The following is a 21,878-nucleotide window of genomic DNA, read 5'->3' as shown; positions in this document are numbered from 1 at the left end:
ACGTTTCAACCCTCCATCCAAGGGTCTTTATCAAGTTCCCTTGGATGGAGGGTTGAAACGTCGTGTGGGCACAATAAAGATTTATTCTTTTATTTAACCCCTGGAGTGCTGCTCTCATACATACTTTGCTGCTGAAATTGTGATCCAGGATCCAGGATCTTTGATGAGCGTGCACCAGCTGGTGAGGACTGTCTTCCCTGCATATTTGAAGGTGAAGTGTGTGCTGTGATCAGTGTTATATATTAGATGAGAATCCAGGATATGAACCTTGAGTGACATCCTGCAGCCCATAGCGGGGTATTTCTTCACCACAGTTTCCATTAACTTCACAGTTCTCTGCTTTGGTATTTCCCAAGAACCCCTGAACTGTGGCAACAAAACTGTTCTAAGAAGCTTTCTGTACTTCTGTGAACATGTCAGGAAATTTGGGACATTCTATGATCCTCTTGATTTCTGGTGCCACAAAGATGCCAGCTTTTACCTTGGCCTCAGTCAGCTTCGGGAAGAAGTTTAGTAGATGTTTCATCACTGTAGATTCTTTATCTAGAGCTGTGACAAACTGTTTTATAAGCTTCAGTTTTATGTGAAAAGGTGGCATCAGAATCATCTTAGGATCTACTAGGGATTCCCACTTGACGTTGCTTCGTCCAACAGTGAAGTCAATACGTTCAGGCCAGTCTTATCGATGGTAGTGTTCAGTTTTGGCTCTGCTGTTCCAAAGACAAAGATAGCAAGGAAGCTTTGTGAAACCATCTTGAAGAACCCATTAGGAAAGCAATAGAGATGAGCGAACGTACTCGGTAAGGCCGATTTCGCAATCGAGCACCGCGATTTTCGAGTACTTCTCTACTCGGGTGAAAAGTACTCGGGGGCGCTGTGGGTGAGCGGGGGGGTGCAGAGGGGAGTGGGGGGGAGAGGGAGAGAGAGAGAGCTCCCCCCTGTTCCCCGCTGCTACCCCCCGCTCCACCACGCCACGCCCCGCCCCACAGCGCCCCCGAGTACTTTTCACCCGAGTAGTGAAGTACTCGAAAATCGCAGTGCTCGATTGCGAAATCGGCCTTACCGAGTACGTTCGCTCATCTCTAGAAAGCTATCATCTTGAAGTCTCCAATTACCTCCCAACCATACTGATTGCACTTGCAACAGAAATGTAACCCTACTGTACCCCTCCTTGAGATGTGCAGAGTGGGCTGTTGGAAGGGAATAATGAAAAGAAGCAGGCATTTTCATTCATTTTGAACTGTATGGACATACCCTGCATTGTATAATGACTTGGGCTCATGATTGTAAGTCATTTCTTTTCTCACTGTGTATGTCCTTGAAACATTCAAAATTCAAAATCACATATTTTTAATTATCGATGTCCTGACCACAAAAGCAAACTTTTTTTCTAAATGAAAGTCATTTCCATTATATTTTACAATAAGCTAACAGGAACAAAGACACAAAAATCACATATTTTTTTGTTGCCTAGTGTTATTATAATAATTAAAGGACTTTTGTTCCGGAATATGTGAAATGTCTCAGTATAATAACCCATTTGTTGCACAAGTAAACCAATTGCAGCAAAGCTGGGCTGTAATGTAAATGGAAGCACATATCTGATTTCTGTAACTATAAAGAGACGTTTCCATTAGCTTCTTGTTTCGCTAGCCTTTCCATTTGAAGACTTTACACATAAGACAGTCTTCAATCACAATTATCTTTTCTTCAAGCACTATTATGCATGGAACGTAATGCCAGGCAAACGATTCATGTTATTATGAGGAAATACAATAGTATACATATTGGGATCCAGGGTAGAGATACTTGGGGGCGGTGATACGTAAAATTACATAGTGTTTTATACAAGTTGTAGGTATGTGGAATATAAGTTTACAACCATGAATATCTTTAACAGATGGAGAAGGGTTCAGCTGAAAAATATATACAAACGCTAAAAAAGAAAATGAAGACTGGATGGATGTTTGGGTCTTTCTCTGACATCACTATGATTTTATGTTTCTATGATTGCATAAATTTTCACATTTAGTATCACAACTGATGATATCTGTCTGAACTCAAAAAACTTTGGAAATTTCCTCTATTCGAACGCTCCTGACCGATACATGCTGTCTGCACATTGGTTATTTACCTTTTGGAACTACATTTTTTTGCTGAATATATCTATCGGCCAATGGTGTAAATGCGATATGTATATGTTTACGATGAACGCTCCCCTGACAGCCCCATAAACACGCACAAAGTGAGCTCAAAGTGAGCTAATGACAGGGCATACCAAAAAATAAATATAGGGACCACTGCTCCCAAGTACTCCAATGATGATAAGTTAATCAGAGCACAAATTTTTGGTATTGTTATAAACAGGAGTGTGAGAAGATTTTTTTTTAATCTGTATTTTTCAAATTTATTACACTGAAATAGAAAAAAAAGAAAAAAAAAATTTGAATTTTACATTTATTTCTATATAAAGGATAAAATTAAGAGGTACAGTCTCTGTCCTGGTAGCATAAAGCTATGGTCACACAGGGCAGATTGGCAGCTGAAAGTCTACATCAAAACCCACACCATTTGGTGTGAATTTTGACATGATTTTATCATAAATTTCGGTATGAAATTCACCCCTTCTCAAAAAGAAGTGGATTCCGCATTGCCAGCGGTGATAAAATTGACGTCCTGTGAATTAAAATGCCACACGCACACCAATTTCCACATGGGTTTTGTGCGGATTTTTACCCAAAATATGGACGAGATTTGTAAAATCTCATTCACTTTGCTTCAACTGTAAATGCTGTAAACATAGCCTAAGAAAGCCCAATGTATGCCACATTTCTTTTTAAATTAGGCATCAAATAAAAAATATGAACCCTTAGAATGTATTGTTTTGAAAATATGAAATGTTGATGTGGACATTTAGGCACCAAAGGCCTTGTTCACAAAGTGGCTAACTGAACTAAGATATTGCCAATAGATTAAGTCAAAAGATGATTAAGAATCTTTACCTGCCATTGGATCGGCTCCAGGAGACAGCACAAAAATCAATGGCGCACAACAGTTTGAATCGTTATAACTTCCTGCAAGGTCAAAGGTTGGAGGCTCGATATACCTCTTGCCCATATTTTTGACAATGAATTCCTGAACTGCAGGGATCATTTTGTCTGGACGAAAGCATCGGAGAATAACCATGCGATTTAATCCTGTTAATTCCTGCCATTCATCTGGAAATCTTTCATCCTGGGGTTTCACAGAATCATAAATCATCTTCCATTTTAAAAGGTTGCTTTGAACGTGTTCCATAAACCCCCTGAGTGGTTGGAGGCTGGAAGCACGTACAATTTCGGCCCAAGATTTATCTGACAACCACTCAGGGGCAGGATTAGGATAAGGGTTATCAAGGGCTACTCCACCAGTCAAAAGGAAACGCCAGATTTCATCATTTACATCATTTCCTTTCATAATTCCTATGGTCAGAAGAAGTGAAAACAACAGTTTGTCCTTTTCAAACAAAGACCTGCACACATTGTTGTAGATACTTTTTGTAAAATGGTTTATTATGTTTGATATTCTTGTCTGGAGGTCATCACTCTTTTCACTTTGGGCAAGGGAATGTATATAGAGGTTAATGAACCAGGTCAGAGAATACTGATACATTGGTTCAATGTGTGCCAGATCCGAAATGCAGAAAAATACAATGGACGAATGAATAGCCACAGGCTTGTATCCCATTCGTGTGTCATCAATTTCCTTCTCGGTTGCAGTGGCAATCTGTTGCTTCTCTGAAATTTCTTCAGACAAGAGTTTGGATGAAGATAACACTTTAATGGCGGTTTCATCTTCCAAGATGTTTCCTTTTGAGGAGGACAGTACCTCTAAAATTTTGTCCTCTATGTCCTTCAGCTGTTTCTTGTTGGTGGCACTCTCAATGATGAGTTGGTTCTTTTTGTCCTCTAATTCCGGCTTTTCTTTTGCTGCAACTATGCCAAGAAGCTGGTCTTGGAGGCCTAATGGTGTGATCATGAAATTCAGAAGACACACCTTCACTGCTACTTCTGGGAGATAATGAGGATTTCTTAAGCGAGTGGTCATATAAAGTCTGAAGTCTTTGGAATACTCTATAATATTTTCCCCGAGCCGAATATATTCGACTCCTTGCTGCTTAAATGTTTGTTTGAGTAATAGTGGCTCCAAAATAGCATCTACTTCTTCTCCGATATTTTCAACTAGGATTGGGTTTCCAAACTGTATTGCATTTTCTAAAGTTCTTATGTAGTTTGAGTCTGATAACTTGATGACAGAAAGTTTGCTGTTTTTTTCCATATTCTTAATCCATTTGTTGGCCTGTCCTTGAGGATCAATCATCACAGCCCATCGCCTTGAATTTGAAACAATTATAGCATTATCTATAGAGAAAGAATCTACTGGTAGACCGGCAATCTGCCACGCACGAATTTTGACAGGGTCACCAAGGGTGGTACTGAAGATGAAGTCATTTGAGCTTGGGATTTTCTTTTCTTTGCATAAAATATGCCATTTGCTTTGGCATTGTTGCCGAAAGTCTACTGTGAAGGCCCCAAGGTAGGCTACGGTACCAGAAGACAAAAGGACATCACCAGTTAGGTTTGTATACTTCGTCCCTAACAATCGGGCAGCTTCTGTCCACCTATCTTTCTCTCCTCCAAGGCCATTGATAAGTTTCTCTGCACGTATGAGCTTCTGTGAACATAGCTCTATATTCTTCTCTAGCTCTTCCTTCTTGTTATTCATAGCTTGCAGGTCATCATTTAGGGCTTGTAAACGGTCTTCCACCTCCTTAAGTTCTGCTCGCTTTGTATTTAGCTCCTGCATTTGTACCGCTAATTTAGCCTCTGCTTCTTTCAGACGTTCACGCTTTGGCGCAACCACCTTTGCAACACGATCGTACACTTCCATAGCTCTGACCCACTTACACAATCCCTCACAAGCTGAAGACACATTCTTAATCACAGAGGGTTGGAAGTCTTCATTGTTGATGAATCTCTCTCTAATTCTTTTCATAATTGCAGGATTAATGTTATCCTTATCAAAAGATTTCAAACTGTCCAGAAACTTCAAATCTCCAAGCACTTTCCTAGATGGACCCCAGAAGTCTTCCACCATTTTACCTGGTGAGAACAAACAATACGGAGAATTGATCTTCATACAATAAAAGGTTTATAGAGCATAAACTATAAAAGTAAAGCATCTAGCAATCATTAAAATGAATGGACCCAGGCACTCTGGAGATTTGCAGGCACATCCCAATCTTATTTGTTTTAATACAGGCATTAAAAAAGTACCTGCAAATTGTCTATATCCAGTAAATTATAGTTGAATGACAGCATTTTCCATCCCTAAGAGTGAATGTGGTGGAAGTTCATTCTTGGTGGAAAAGATTTGCTGCCATTTTTGCTACTAAACAGACATCAGTTCATCTCAAGGTTGTTGAAGTCAATCTTCAGCATCTTGATTTCTTTCCCCACTTTCAGTAACAGCTTGTAATTCTCCAATTCATTTGCGATCTGAACATTGTGAAGTTGCTGAATCAATTCACTGGTCTCCAAACAGAAAAAGATGTGACTGTGTGTACATCTGCTATTGATTTGCTTAAACTATTTTGTGAAAATCAATACTTCAATTAAAGAGGTTGTCTAAGGTTAGAAATAAAGTCTTTCTTTTGCAGAAACAGCTCCACTTTTGTGAAAGACCCTTTTTCTAATGTCATGCACCCCATTTAAAGAGGACCCTCTCACCTCTCCTACTTTCTCCTATCCCCCATTATATAATATTTCTGGAGCATCTATTCTTCTACCTCTGCATGATGCCCTTCCACTATTATTCCTCCTAGGAATGTAAGAATAAATTACAATTAGAGGTTAGCATTCTTTTTATTAAAGGCTTGTGCTTCCACCATCAGCGATGCCTGGACTATGATAGACTATGCAGACAAACACTCCCCAACTGGTAACATTTAGTTACAATTTATACATACATTACGAGGAGGAATAATCTGCACAATGCAGATAAGAAAAGATGCTCAGAATTGTTATAGGGAGTGCAATTATTTACTAAGATAGTCATGTCCGGACAGCTGACAGCTGACCTATTATGTGGTAACTTTAACCCCTTAAGGACACAGCCTATTTTGGGCACAAAGACGCAACGATTTTTGGCGGATTTTCATCTATATTTTTCAAAAGTCATAACTTTTTTATTTTTCCGTTGACGCGGCCGTATAAGGGATTGTTTTTGCGTGGCAAACTGTAGTTTTTATGAGTGTTGTTTTTGGATACATAGACTATGTTGTAAAACTTGCATTCTTTTTTTTATGATAGCAGGGAGAGAGAACACATCAATTCTGCCGTAATTTTTTTTATAGCATTAAACATGCAGCATAAATGAAACAATACATTTTTTCTGTGGGTCGGTCCGAATTCAACGACACCAAAATCTTTTTTTTTTTTTAGGTTTTTCCACTTTTTCGCAATAAAACCCCATTTTTAAATTTTTTTTTCTAAATCGTTGCATTCAAAGTCCTATAACTTTTTTATGTTTACATGAACAGAGCTCAGTGAGGGCTTATTTTTTGTGGGAGGAGCTATAGGTTTTATTGGTACTATTTTGGGGTACATATGACTTTTTTGATCACTTTTATTGCGTTTTTGGGAGGCAAAATAAAAAAATAAGCATTTTGCGTCGGTTTTTGGTTTTTTTTAACGCTTTTTGCCGTGCAGGACAAAAAGTGTGTTTAATTTATTGTATGCGTCGTTATTAGAGAAGAGCTAACGTACTCGGTAAGGGCGATTTCGCAATCGAGCACCGCGATTTTCGAGTACTTCACTACTCGGGTGAAAAGTACTCGGGTGCGCTGTGGGTGAGCGGGGGGTTGCAGCGGGGAGTGTGGGGGAGAGAGAGAGGGCTCCCCCCTGTTCCCCGCTGCTACCCCCCACTCCCCTCTGCAACCCCCCGCCTCACAGCGCACCCGAGTACTTTTCACCCGAGTAGTGAAGTACTCGAAAATCGCGGTGCTCGATTGCGAAATCGCCCTTACAGAGTACGTTCGCTCATCTCTAGGATACAACTATACCAAATATGTGGGATTTTAATTTAAAAAAATAATAATAATGCTAATATGGGAAAAAAACAATACATTAGTTTTTTTTTTACATTATTTTTATCTTTTTGTTTCACATTTTCTGCGTCCCTGTAGGAGACTTGCACAATAGCAGCTTTGATCGCTATGATAAAGCAGTGCAGGACTTCTGTCCTACAATGGCTTATAATAATAATCTTTATTTGTATAGCGCCAACTTATTCCGCAGCGCTTATTGCTTTTATTAGCGATCATAGGCAATGGCAAAGCAGGACGCCTATAGCTGGCGTCCTGTTGCCATGGCAACCCGTCGGCCCTCCCGTGATTACAACACAGGGGTCCGATGACGTCACAGAGGGAGCGCCCTCCCCCTCTGAACCCTTCACACGCTGCGATCTAAATATATCACGGTAGGGAAGGGGTTAACAGCGGGGGTCCCTGTTTCGAGGCACCCCCGCTGTTGCAGCGGGAGGCCGGCCATTGGTGACAGCTGGCTTCCACTGCTGGATAGCGCAAGATCTCTTCTGATCTTGCGCTATCCACAGGGCATAACTGTACATCCTGTTGCGTTAAGTACCAGGGAACCAGGATGTACAGTTACGCCCTGTGGCGGGAAGGGGTTAAAGAGTATCTGGCAACACCCTTATGTTCTACTCACAGGGCACCATAAGGTAGTGGCAGGCATGGTGGCTGCAGCCATATGTCTGTGTTATGTATCTGTGAAGTGGTTTGTTAGAAATTCACATCTTATCAGTAGCAGCACACACAGAGGACTACAGGAAGTAGTCCTCGATATTCATAGGCTGCAGGCTAGTACAACCCAGCCCATGCTCCAGCCACTGATTGACAGCTCTCTGACTTCTACTGTGCATAGGAAGAGAGCTATCAGTGGTTGGAGGGTGGGGTGCGCAGAGCTTAGACTGCAGCTCATGAATATCGAGGACAACTTCCTGTACTGTAGTCATCTATGTGTGTCCTGCTACTGATTAAGTTTGACAAACAACTTCACAGACACATAAAACAAACACATCGCTGTAATCAGTGTACCTGTCACTACGAAAAGCTGCCCTCAGAGAGATGTTGACATATTCCCTTTAACAGATCTAATTATGCAATGGCTTAGCCATTAATTTTCTAACATATGTATTTGGCATTGCTGATTTGACACACTTTATTTGACAAGCTTTAGCATAACCGCTCCCTTCGGTTCACAAAGACACTGTATCATGCATGCATTTATCCTCTCACCTGATCCTCCTGGGTCTGGCTTTCGGTCTGGTCTCATGCCTTTCATCACACAGATGCTCTCCATCACCAGTTTTACAGGGGCTGGAGGATTCTGCATAGATTTTACTAAAGTAATATCATTTTGGTTCAGAGTATCAAGAGCATCTAGTGCTGCCTGGAGAGCTGGCATGGCCTCTGCTAGATCACCTTCACATTCATCCTGCAAAGTCATGACATTAAAACTAAATTAAAATACAAACAATTTTATTGCCTTGCCTCAGTAAAATCACTGAAATACACTCTAATTTAGAAGCTTTTACATTCATTATTTAGGCGCTCTAAACAAATACATGATTATGCGTTGGACTGTGATCAAACTCAGTGTGTACCAATGCAAGATACCATATAGGAATGCATATACTTCACATGTGGCTCTGCCGCTGTTACTGAGGACCTGTCAAGAGATAGAATGAACGGGGCTGGCTGTATGCCTCTGTACTAAGGCCCAGCTAATTATCTCTGTTTTTTCCTCATACTAACCTCTCTTTGTTTGGATGGGCTCTTCTTAGGCCCAGCTCCTAAATGTGTCAAGTAGGCTGTCCCCACTGCTCGCTCCCAATGGCTGACATTGACAGTGAGTGGTGAGGACCACCCACTTGACACACTGACAGCGCCAGGAGCTGGACCTGAGAAGTGCCCATCTGGGCAACTGGAGGCAAGTATGAAAATAAAAAATACATGGATAGAGTCGGCAAGGTCATGGCTGCAGGGGCAAGCAGCCAACCCAGCTGATTTTATCCCGTGGCATGTCCTTTAGGACAAAGAAGTTTCAGTGAACCACACCAGTCTGCAGATTTTCATAGCATGTTATGATGTTCAGTCTGACAACAGCTGGAGACTCACTGCTCACAGCTCACTGATATAAATGTATGAGGCATATGCATTCTTAGTTATGACATTTTGCATTGGCACACACTGAGCTTGTCACCACGCTGAGAATTTGAAGATATGCAAGATCTTACCCCCGTAGACAATAGCAAGGCATTGCACTGCTCCATAGGCGTATGTGTGGATTCGATCAGACATCCCTCTGCGCAGTGAGGAAGGTATGAATACATCACTTCCAAATGATAACAACAGTGGAAAAATGTATCAATATAAGTGTGAGAAATCTTCATATCGTCAACCCTGAGTTATGTCAACACTCGCCAGCATCGAAAGGTAGAACCTGGAGGGGCTCAATATGCTTAGTGTGGCAAGTTAGCGTCACTCACCTGCAGGTTCACTGTTTTTGCCTTTCGGCAGGAATGGATACCATGTGCATACAGGCTCCAGAGACAAAAATTTCTTTAAATCTGGCATCTGCCAGTATTTATTTCATGTGACAGCACAGCAAACATATAAAGCACACAATGTCCAAGGTTCACAACCCACAGGGTCCCTGTCACTAACCCCCCTAGGGAAGTCTAAAGGGCATCCTCCTCTATCAGACAGGTGACGGGCCCTAACTGGTTGGTGTAGGACCTCAGGCTCCCAGTCCTGTTGGCTGCTCCTACAGCCTTTCTGGCTAGCAGCCAGCTTTCTTCCCGCTGAGTGTGGCAGGAACTGATCCTTTTATGTTACTATGCTACCTCCTGCCACACCCACAGGTATTGTCTCTTTCTGCAGGTATCAGAATGTCTGTCTATCAGCCTCTGCAGGCCATTTTGTACACTGCACTCCTACATCCTAAATAAAAAAAATTAATTAAAGTTATGTCCTGCAACTAAAAAATGTCTAAATCTATCCTACTTATAAAGTGTTGAAACCAAAAAAGCACTACAATCGATTCTGAAGAAAATGTGTGCAGCAGGAGTAAACAGGTATCGAAAACCCAAAGGGGCGATTACATATGCTCAGAAATATACTGGAAGCTATGAATCTTCGGCTTCATGAGAAATATACTTCTATATGCTAAGTTGACCTAAATAACTGGGATGTCTACAGCGCTGACAGCTCAGTGAGAACGAAGGAAGATAACTTTTCCTCACTGCTGCTTCTGCCTTCTCATTAAAAGAAATGTTCCAAAATGTTACTATATGACCGAACTAATAATCACCTTCAGCTACATTAAGAACTCATACCAATATTGCACTCTTAAACTTGCAATTCTTGGTGCGAGCGTGATGTATTATTCCTTAAAAAATACATTGTATCATATCTATGTACTTGCGATTTTCACAAACTTGAAAACAATCCAATGTTTTAAAGATACAAATCTCAATCGCATGCAAATCTTTTTTAAAGATCGCATGGAAAATAATGGGCAATTCCTTGAGATGAATTGCCAAAAAAATACGACATCCAGCGATTTTTCAATCCCTGTGAGAGAAAAATCGCTCTTGTATATAAACACATTGAAATCATTATGTAATCTTCATGCACAAGTTCCATCCATATCACTATCGGACGGAACTCGCACGTGAAACTTGCCCGTGTTAATGCACCCTTGGACACGTAATTAACCAAAACATTGACAGCCACATTACCTGCGAACAGTAAAAGCCACAGCGGCCCCATAATAACTTCAATGTCCCCCAAACTTGTAATGGTGCTTCTTTTAAATTGTGAGCCACAGTACACCTTGTAAAGTGCCAGCCATACTGTCTCTTCTCTTATCAGGGGTGGTCATATGCCCATTAGTCATAGCAGCAATATGTCAGGGTGTTTGCCCCTGCAGCGTGCACAGTGGTAGGTGCACACTTACCTATGTACATTGCGCACACAGTAGAGGAAAACATCAGTCCTTTCTGTCATAGATGAACCACCAATAAATCTTATGTAATATGTATTCAAATTCTACTTATCCAGGAGAACTGTGGTATCCCCATGTTTATTAGTTCCCCAAACATTCTAGTAGAATAGGCATGTATTACTTATGTTGCTGTATATGGACTTAATGATCACCATGCAACTAAACAATGGTTTATCCCCACCTGCTGCAGTATTCCCGGATTCCGACTTCAGAACTCAAGACTAGATTGCTTTATAATGACGCAGATCTACTAATACTGTCTAAGGGTAGGTTCACATGAGCGTGTTTTTGTGCGTACTTAGGTGCGTATATACGTCCGCACCTAGGTATGAGCAAAAACACGCGTGAACACAGCTGCGTGCTTGTTGTCAATGGAGCCGCTGCTGCTGCCGGCGGCTCCATTGAAAACAATGCTCTGCCGGCCCTCTGCATTCTTTTTTAGAGAAGGGCTTTACATATAAGCCCTTCCCTGGAAAACAATTCAGGCGTGCCAGCAGACTGTTGTCTTCAATGGAGCTGCCAGCAGCAGCGGGGGCTCCATTGAAGAGACTGCCTGCATTTTTTTTTAATACTAAAATTTTTCTTTTTCAGGGAAGAGCTTATATGTAAAGCCCTTCCCTGAAAAGGAATGCAGGGATGCCGGCAGACTATTGTTTTCAATAGAGCCGCCGGCAGTAGCTGCGGCTCCATTGAAAGCAATGCGTGCGTTCCCTATGGTGCACACATGTCCTATCTTTGCAGGCACGCACCTGTGTACACATGTGTACACATCATAGGGAATGCATTGTTTCAAATAGAAGCGTGTTTTTGTGCGTGCATATGTACGCACAAAAACACGCTCGTGTGAACCCACCCTAATAGTTAGGCCTCTTTCACACGACCGTATGGATTTTTACAGTCGTCCATATACACAGTAAAATTGCATGAATGAAGAAAAGCCGCGATTGAGTTCCGATCTTTAGCTGCGTATTTTCTGCCATTCACACGGGCGACTGTTGCGTATCGCCAAAAAAATATACTGCAGCGCTGATATCCCTCAATCAGCAGAAATCCTCGAAATGACTGCTAATGCTTAAATAGAGACAGCTGTATTCTTTTCCCAGCGTTGGATGCAGGAAAACTCCCTCCTTTTTTTCCCACTTCCATAGAAGTCTACAGGAGCTTCCTGCGTATCTCGGCAAAAGATAGGGTAAGAGCTATCTTTTGAAGTGGCGTATAAAATCAGTGACCGAAAACGTTTGCCGATCTCTATTTTTCCCAGCATGAATTTTTTATGCACCCAAAAATCATTCATGTGGATGAATACATTGGAATCTAATGCTTCACATGGTCACGATTTTTTGACGCTACTAAAAAGTTGCGGATATACAGCTGTGTGAATAAGGTCTTAGACAGATCTCTGAGTATTTACTTAATGAGATGTACCATATTTATCATTATGAGTCTGCTGGATGATAAATCTGGTACATCTTTAAAATGTCTAGAATAAGTTTATACCGTTTATACCACCTAGAAGTTGACTTAGTTTTGTGACAGTTTTTGCACCAAACTTTTGGAGCAAAATTTTGAATTTAGGTCACAGCCTCCACTCTGAGGTCATGCCCTGTTTTAGTGAACACATGCACATTTTTAGGATTTGCTTGCAATTTTTTGAGGTGGAGACACATAAGACTGTATGAGTGCTATAGACAAAAACTGGTTACATTTTTCTTTATAAAGACGATTTACAAAGTTGCTTCATTTTCCATCTGAGATATATTGGAGCAATGTAAATAAGATGTATGTAGAATGTCAATTCTGTTGCAGTACAGCAATTTACGTGTGAAAGTGCTCTTAACTGCTGTACTTTTATAATAGTCAAGAGGGGAAGACAGAAATAAGACCATCTAAAAATAAAATGGATGCAAGGATGTCAGGACTTTCCAGGCTCTACAACAAAGATATCAATGGGCTTTCATGTGTAAGACCAGTCTGTTCGTCTGCTTCACAATTCTGTAGAGAGCTGTGATACAGAGAAGTATCTTTACGACATATTCAGGAAACTTTAATAAATGTAAACTCTTAGATAATAAAATTAAAGAGAACCTGTTCTTACTTTCCACCATATTACACCAAACCCAGTGATAGAATACCAAGAGGCTTAAGAACTCATGCCGAGTGTGCAAGATATGCTGTGATCCGTAGATGACATATTGCTCATAGGAGCGAGTTTAGGAGAAAAACCTCAAGACAACAGAAACGGTCCGGTGTGTCCACCACACCGATGTGCATAATTTGCATGCAACGTGGTAATTTTATAAACATCCAACATAAGCAATTTTTTTTTCATTTTTTTTTTCTTACCCCAAAGAGATATTTGGGATAACTGAGGATTAATAAAGCCTCTCCTACTATATGGCTAACACACCCGTGGTAAATAAATCTATTAGTGTATAGTGTATTTAAAGGGGTTGATTTTTTTTCTACTGGAGACTACAGATGAGCGAACCTACTCGGCCATGCCCCCGCCCCCCGGCGCCCCCCGAATCTTTTCACCCGAGTACGGAAGTACTCCAAAATTGCGGTGCTCGATCGAGTAATTACTCGAAACGAGTATATTCGCTCGTCTCTACTGGTGACCCATCCTTAGAATAGGTCTTTGAAAGATGATAGAAAGGGGTTTGCCACTCAGGATTCCTGCCAATCAGCTGATTTCCATCACTGCTGTCACCACAGGCAGCCCAGAAAGCAGACTGGGCCATCTGTATTGCAGTGGCTCGATTTGGTAGTGTGGGCACAGCTCCCACTGAATTAACCTACACTACCAATTCAATTTGCTGCAAGATGGATGGCGCAATTTCCTTCCTGCGCTATCTGTGGTAACAGTGATGCTGGGAATCAGCTAATCGGTGCGGATCCCGAGTGGCGGACCTCTGACGATCATCTATTGATGACCTATCCCGAAAATAGGTCATCAAAATTGCCTGAAGTCCTGGACAACTCCTTTAAGTCACTAATAGATATATAGTAACATGGGTCCAACATTAAATTGGGCTTCCCTTGTTCCACCACAGAAGACAATTCTGAGGCTTCAACCTCCACTATACAGAACATGTGTACATCCACTTTTAATTGTGACACAATCTTCGTACTTAGCATTGTATACACAGTACATGATTTTTGTCTTTTGCAGAAGGACATACATATTGGTTGTCACCTATCACTGAGCTTTTTGGTAAGCTGACCCTTTGTTATTGCTTAAAGATGTTAACAAAATAATGGTTAGTCATTGGTGTTTCAGAATTTAATTAAAAGATGACAAACAACATTGCTGCACTTCTTGTTGTCACCTTTGCAAGGGGTTGAAATATTCTATGAATAAATGGAACAATGAAGAATGAAAATTAATGATGACAGTTCTAGAAATAAAAATTGTAAATTGGGACTGTTGGTGGCGGTCTGCCTTAATATCTTCCATCTTGTTTTTGACGACAGCAGCAAAAATTGCGTTAGTAGATATCAATTACTGAGGAGTTATAGTAAGTTGGTGTCCACGCAAGGACCCAGGGTTACCTTAATTGCCTTAGAAGCAGCAGCCGCTTCATTGGCCACCTGCTCATCTGCTGACACTAGTTCTCTCTTGGCGTCAACTTCTACCGTCTCATTTTCTATTTTAATCATCATCTTCTCCGTTTCGGCTGAAGTTTTAATCAATTCTGGTTGAAGCGCAGTAAGTTCTTTCTGCATAACTGAAACCTAATGCAAATTCCATGAAGAAGAGCAATAATTAGCAATTGTACGACTCAACAGAATGAGCTACAATGGGAATCATTAAATCTTATTAAATGCAGGATAGGAAAACATCATAACAAAGAGATGCAGAACCATCACCCCGCACTCTTACTTTACACCATCCATGGTGCTTTCTTTGTACATCCATTTTAGAAGATTAAGAGCTTAACAAGCTGTTGGGAAATAATTAACACATTAAGCAATCTAGGTCTGTTTGTGGATAATAAAGAATTAAGTAAAGTAGAGTAAAAAAGAATTTGATTTTTCTCACTGTGCACCTCATTTTGTATATAAATAACAAACCCATGACATTCCTAACAGTAAGTGTCAGCAAGCAGATGCGGGTCCCCTTGCAACATACTAGTTATGTGGGAAATACTATTGATGACCTATCAACAGGGTAGGTCATCAATAGTTGATCGGCTGCGGTCCGTCGCTCAGGACCCCGACCGATCAGCTGAGCGCATTCTGTCTGAAGCCTCCGTGTTAACCTTCGTATAGTGGCCGGCGCTTGTAACTGCAGGCACAGCTCTGATTGAAATCAATGGAAGCCATGCCTGCAGTTACAGGCACCAGCTACACTACAGAGGTCGGCGCAGAGGCTTTCGCTCCGACCTCTGTGAATTTGGAGTGGAAGTCTCCCATGTAGTGGCCAGCGCTTGTAACTGCAGGCACGGCTCTTATTGAAATCAACACGAGCTGTGTCTGCAGTTACAAATGCCGGCCACTACACAGAGGTTGGCATGGAGACTTCCACTGCTTCCGCTCCGACCTCTTTGTATTTGCGGCGTTGACAGCATGCACCCACTCAGCTGATCGGTCGGGGTCCTGAACGACGCACCCCAATCAATCAACTAGGGTTGACCTATCCTGATAATCGGTCATCATTTCTCTGGAAAACCCCTTTAATATTCCAGGGTGTGATACCTAAGGGTGTGAACAGAGGCACAGGGTACTTTTACATGAGCCAATAGTCATTTGAGTAACCGCTCAAACAAGCGATTATGGGCGAGTGTCATCCTGTGTAAGCATGGGACTTAATAAGGCACGTGAGCGAGAATCGCTAATTAGTCATAGTTCTTTGTTTTGTAGCTCACATAAGAAACAAGCAACTATCAGCCTGTTTAAGCAGGCAGTCATTGATGTTTACTCTGAATGGAAGTCGGTGGCTGGAAGAGATCTCTGGCGTGCTTGTCTCCATTGAATGAGCAATTAACGCTCTTGGGTAAAGGAACTGGACCAAATAATCTTTGGAAAAACTGTCGAGTGCTTAAATGGGTTGTGCCACAATGGAAAGTTATCACCTATCCACAAGTTATCCCCAATCCTCAACGCTTAAACCCCCGCTGATCCCAAGAACGGGACTCCCGTGCCCCACTCTGGCTGTCACTTGGAGAGTTGCTTCTCTCCTCGCAGTGACATCACTGTGAATGTTGGGTTAGCTGAGCATGCACGGTCATCATTCCATTCATTTCAATGGGGCTGACGGAAATACCTGAGTGGGTACCGCTCTGTGTATTGAGACATACTGAGTAGCAAACTGAGAGAGGACTTAATTTGGATTTAGGTCCCTTCCTTACATACAGCACATGTAACAATAATAAGCTACAAGCAAAAATGAAAATAGCCTACATGGATGATGTAAATATCAGGGGATCCACTGGACAGTATGGCTCGCCACAGATGAGTACAGTACAACTACTCATACACATTTATGTTAGAGGACCCACCAACAATCTAAAGTGTGGAGGAGACTTTCCGGCTGTACCCTGATGGCAGATGTAGGGTGAAGCAAGTATCTGGCATGTTGGATTTCAACATGCCTGATCCTTGCTTCTGTCAGGAAATGTCCTGAGATATCTGACAGCGGATTGTTTTTTTCTCTCCCTGAAGATGGCATTTTCGATGGTCCACAAATGAGACAATTTATAAATGATAGTGGCTTCAGCGACTCAATGAGTAATGTTGAGCGCAGTGCATGGATGTCATTCGTTCAGGTTGTTAAAAACTTTTTGGGCAACCAAATTCTGCTGAGCTAGTAAACAATATGCTTAATAATTACAGAAATCTTGGATGTAATATGAGCATTAAGGTTCACTACCTTCACAGCCACTTGGACCGTTTTCCAGATAATTTGGGTGACTTCAGTGAAGAACAAGGTGAAAGATTTCACCAAGACATTAGGACCATGGAAGATCGTTATCAGGGACGATGGGATAAACATATGATGGCTGATTACTGCTGGAATTTGCAGAGAGACTCTCCTACCAAAGTTCATTCACGAATGTCCCATAAAAGAAGTTTCCTAAACTAATGTCTGTTTAATTTATGGTTTAATTTTCATTATTTGGAATAATAAATTGTTACATAGTCCACTTTGTTTTGTTCCTTGCATCACAATATTGTAGAAAACAACACTAATTTGTATGGTATTTGCTTAATTATATCAATCATATGTGTAATATGGAATAGGGTAATAAAATTCAGTCGGTGCCTAGAACACAGAAACTAGAGCTGATAGAGGAAAATGGATGGCATATTTGAAATCAGCACATGAAATATACCTTATATCAGCTATGAAGCGCTCTGCACTAGTATTGGCCAGTGGAGGTTATTCAGTTTGTGATCTAAGCAGAGTTATTCATAAATAACCTTCTCATGATTTTACACTTACTTGTGATGCTGCAAAATCTAGTTTCTCCAGACCAACAAGATAGCGGCTTCTCATAGTATCAACCTCAAGCCTTTTGCTGTTTAGCAATGTCTTGAATGTAAGGATGAGCTCCAAGTATGAGGTTGGTGTGACGTAGTTGTGTCTACGCAGGGTGCTGTAGTAGCTATCTGACAATTCTTTGACACTTTCCTGGAAATACTTGCACATGGAAACAACCCTAGGACATTGTGGAAATAAATAAATTTGCTATTAAAGTGCGTTTTCAAGACTCAACTATTGATGACCTATAATTAGGATAAGGTTATGAATAGCAGATCAGCAGGGGTCCAACACCTGGCACTGCAAGCTCAGTCCTATTCACTTACAATCCTGACGATCGGCCATTGATAGGCGAGTCCTGAAAGCCCACGTTAGAGGGATGATCTGGTACTTTAAAAAAAATGAATGGCTTAGATTTGTGTAAAATAAAGATTAAAACGTTGCAGATTTTAGTGGCTTCCCATCACTGGAGCCTCGATGCCTGCTGCCTGGAACCCAGAAGAAGTCGGTTGTGCTCATTTGTGCATATTACTGTTCACCAAATCACAGGCTACAGCTGTGATATTTCCATGGCCGCTGAATCCTATGATTGACTGAGCAGTCACATGCTAAATGAATGGCACGTGAACACAGAGCTGGCTTCTTGTGGGATCTGAGCGACAGACCCCGGAGGCTAGCATTGGATGGGGAGCCACTGAAGTAGGTGAGTATGTCTTTCACCTTTATTTTACCCAATACTAAGTGTGTGAAGGTTTAAGTCCTGAAAATCCCTTTAATGCTTCTAACAATGAGTATGTTTAAAAAGAAACTGTTCCTACTTTGTCTGTATGAATTAAAATAATGTAGAGCAGTGCTCTTTAATCTGTCATTATCCAGCTGTTTTAATACTAAAACTCCCAGCATGCCCTGAAAGCCCGCAAAAAGCCACCCCCTTAAAAGGTATACTAAAATGGATTTTCAAAACGAGACAATCCCTTTAATCATCTGCAAAACATACTCTTTTCTTATGTCATCATCAAGGTCCACATCTTCTAAGAATTTGTTTGCCACCATCTCTAAGGCATCAGTTGGCCAAGTCTGGAACCAATCAATAGTGCAACAATTGATCAATGATGGAAACATTCGCAGACGATTTCGGAAGGCATCACCAATAGGGCTCATAGCTGATAAGAGAATAACATAAAACCAATGTTATAATCAATACAAGTAGTAGGATTTGGCTTACATAAGCCAGACTTAAAAATTACCTTACCCAGCACAATGTGTAAGTTAGCTTTGACTCTCTCGATGAAGAAGTTGTACATAGCCATAGGGGTGGCTTCAATCTTTTTCCCTTCTGTTCTTGCAATGGACTGCATTTTCTCAACTATATCCGCTTTCTCATCTGCCGGGAATATATTAGGGACATCTCCTGTGTTCAATAACATGTTGATATCTTCAACAAACACCTCATCTCTGATTTGGTTATCACAAAACAGAAAGACTGTGTTTTTCCCAGTAACCCCGGCTTGCAGCATCACTTTCTTGATGTCATCACGCCATTCGTTTATGGTATAATTCTTTGTTATTTCAATTTGAAAAAGTTCAAATGCATTCATGAAGGTGGCCAGTTTTGTAGCACTCTGTCTACCGCTTCCCCCAATCCCAACCAATAGTAGATGACCATTGTCCTGTTTCAATACTCGACAGATTCTTGAGATGTGTTCTATGGCAAACTTAAACATTACCAAAGACATTGGAGCTTTGCTAACATTATTAAATTCATCCAGGTAATATTCCATAACTGTTGTTAATTGCTTCAGATCTGTAATTTCATCGTATACTTTAGTGTCACTGTCAGGCTTAAAATAGTCACCAAAGAAGAGACTTCGGATGTTGTCATCAATTACTTTTCCAGTAGGTGCCAAGTGGCTTAGAACCTGGGGACCAAAAAAAAAGTATGATTCACATAGTGCAAATTATCTACATGACAGTCCCTCAAATGTAACATGTTTAAATTAAAATGACACTTCGATCTTGGGAATAAGATTTATCTAGGGACTCGAGGAGAGAGTTACATTGCCTGATGGCCTCCACTATGGCTGTACTGCCGTGGATCTGCCTGTTTCTGGGGCCCCTCTGTGGTCTTTCAAGATGACCATGGTGACCCCAGTCAAGACTTGAAGCACACTTTGCATCAGTAGTCAGACACTAAATGCTGCATCCCGATTGGACATGTGTGCAGCACCTGGCAATTACAACAGCATGTAATATCTTAAACTACTGATGCACTGTGTGTGGTCTAGTCTAAAACATAGCAAGGAAGACCACAGAAGGGACCCAGGAACATGCGGATCAACGAAAGTAGAGTAACAGAGGAGGACACCAGGTAATAAACCCCCCCCCCCAAATTGTTTGCTGTCTCTGGAGACTTGTTTTAAAGGGTATATGCCCTTCCACCCAGTCTGACATTAAGCGTGAGCAGACACTGCCGCAGGACAAGCAGGACAGTTGCTGAGGCAGCCATTCGATGCCCAGAAAGTATCATGCACATGTCCTATTTATTCAAATAGGACGCCTGCATGATACTTGCTGGGCATCAAATGGATGTCCCAGTAACTGTCTCACCCAGCATAGATAGAACAGAGAGGGGGCTGTACAAACCCTTTAAAAGTACAATGAGTTTATTATATCTTTGGGTTGGCTTCATTTGAGCGCTTCAGTTTCACCTTCAGGGTATCAAGCCAGTATAATATTATAAGGTATGTGAAAGGTAGGCTTGAAAGAGATACAGGGTCATCCAAAGGTATGGAGACACCTGAATAATTGGAAAAATGTGGTTGAGAACACCATCCTGTATGCGGTATGTTGCTAAGGCAAAAATTTGTAAGGGGCAGTGTCCAACACAGCGGCCATATTGAAAGTCACCATCATGGAACCAAGTCAATATTTTCAAATGGAAACGGGTGCACGTGACATATGTTTCTGATACAGAATTTGATCAGGAATCCAAATCTTAAATGTAATGTACCTTTACTTCTGCTAAAGCTACTAGCAATTTTCTCTTTGTTACAGACACATATGGCTACGAGATTAACACGCGAGGAACGGACAGAGATTGTGCTGATCTCCGGGAAGCCCAGTATCCAAGCCACTGCAGGTTCTGTGTTGGACGTGCCAAAAAATAGACATTACAAAAGTGCCGCAAATAAAGCAACAACAGTGGAAATCCTGGCATCCTCCTGCAGGAGTCCGTATCACAACACCCGGTGTGTCTCACAGGAGAGCTGGATGAGTCAAACTACCATTAAGAAGATACTGGCTACAAACAAATAGCACTCGCACAAGATCTAGTTGCTACATTATCTCTAAGATGGTGATCCTGATTGCTGAATCTCCAGAATGGGTGTTACAGCAACTGCAACAGGACCCACATTTCACAGAGATGGTACTGTTCGGTGATAAAGCTCACTACTAGGGGAACAGGGAGGTGAACAAACAAAACCTTTGCTACTGTTAAGGCACAAACCCGCTCTGTATGTTTTCCTTCAAGATGATTGACGCACAGAAAGTCATGGTGTAGTGCAGTGTGTGGGGTATTAGGATGGTGGATCCATTCTTCATCGACAGTAATCTTACTGCTGCCAAGTATCAGCAATATTTACATGATGAGGAGTTCCCATCACTGTGGAATAAAGATGGCACACACTGTTCTTCCACCAGGATGGTGGCCCCCACATAACAGACGTGATGTTCATAAAATTTGAAGCAGTAACATAGTAACATAGTTTGTAAGGCTGAATGAAGACAATGTCCATCTAGTTCAGCCTGTTTATCCTCCTGTGTTGTTGATCCAGAGGAAGGCAAAAAAAAAAAAAAACAAGTGCAGAAGCCAATTAGCCCTTTTGGGGGAAAAATTCCTTCCCGACTCCCTAATGGCAATCAGACTAATCCCTGGACCAACCTTAATAGTTCCTACCTGCCTGATTAACATTTAACCTAAGATTTATAGCCTATAATATCCTTCCGCTCCAGAAAGACATCAAGTCCCCTTTTAAACTTCTCTATGGATTTTACCATTACCACATCCTCAGGCAGAGAGTTCCACATAGTAACATAGGTTTTAAGGCCGAATGAAGACAATGTCCAATCCAGGAAGTGGATTGGGCATCATGGCCCACTGGAGTGGCCCCCGCACTTGCTGGATCTCACCCCCTTGAACTCCTACGTGTGGAGTGATGTCAAGTCCAGGATTTATACAGTAAAAATCTAGAGTGTGGTGAACA

The 21,878-nt window shown here is 41.4% G+C and overlaps 1 protein-coding gene across 1 annotated transcript in view; it reads right to left on the bottom strand.

Annotated features, from left to right (window-relative positions):
- Nucleotides 1–21,878, bottom strand: part of DNAH3 (dynein axonemal heavy chain 3) — a 379,066-nt gene that overhangs the window by 39,162 nt on the left and 318,026 nt on the right. Inside the window, exons 47-52 of the mRNA XM_066576291.1 lie at nucleotides 18,866–19,532; nucleotides 18,611–18,776; nucleotides 17,575–17,791; nucleotides 14,682–14,864; nucleotides 8,357–8,555; nucleotides 3,003–5,141 (exon numbers count right to left, since the gene is read on the bottom strand). Coding sequence (XP_066432388.1) covers nucleotides 3,003–5,141; nucleotides 8,357–8,555; nucleotides 14,682–14,864; nucleotides 17,575–17,791; nucleotides 18,611–18,776; nucleotides 18,866–19,532 — 3,571 coding nt within the window. The remainder of the gene's footprint in view (nucleotides 1–3,002; nucleotides 5,142–8,356; nucleotides 8,556–14,681; nucleotides 14,865–17,574; nucleotides 17,792–18,610; nucleotides 18,777–18,865; nucleotides 19,533–21,878) is intronic.

This window comes from Eleutherodactylus coqui, chromosome 8 (assembly GCF_035609145.1).
Source record: "Eleutherodactylus coqui strain aEleCoq1 chromosome 8, aEleCoq1.hap1, whole genome shotgun sequence".
NCBI classification, from domain to species: domain Eukaryota; kingdom Metazoa; phylum Chordata; class Amphibia; order Anura; family Eleutherodactylidae; genus Eleutherodactylus; species Eleutherodactylus coqui.
This window is presented reverse-complemented; position numbering and strand designations above follow the sequence as displayed.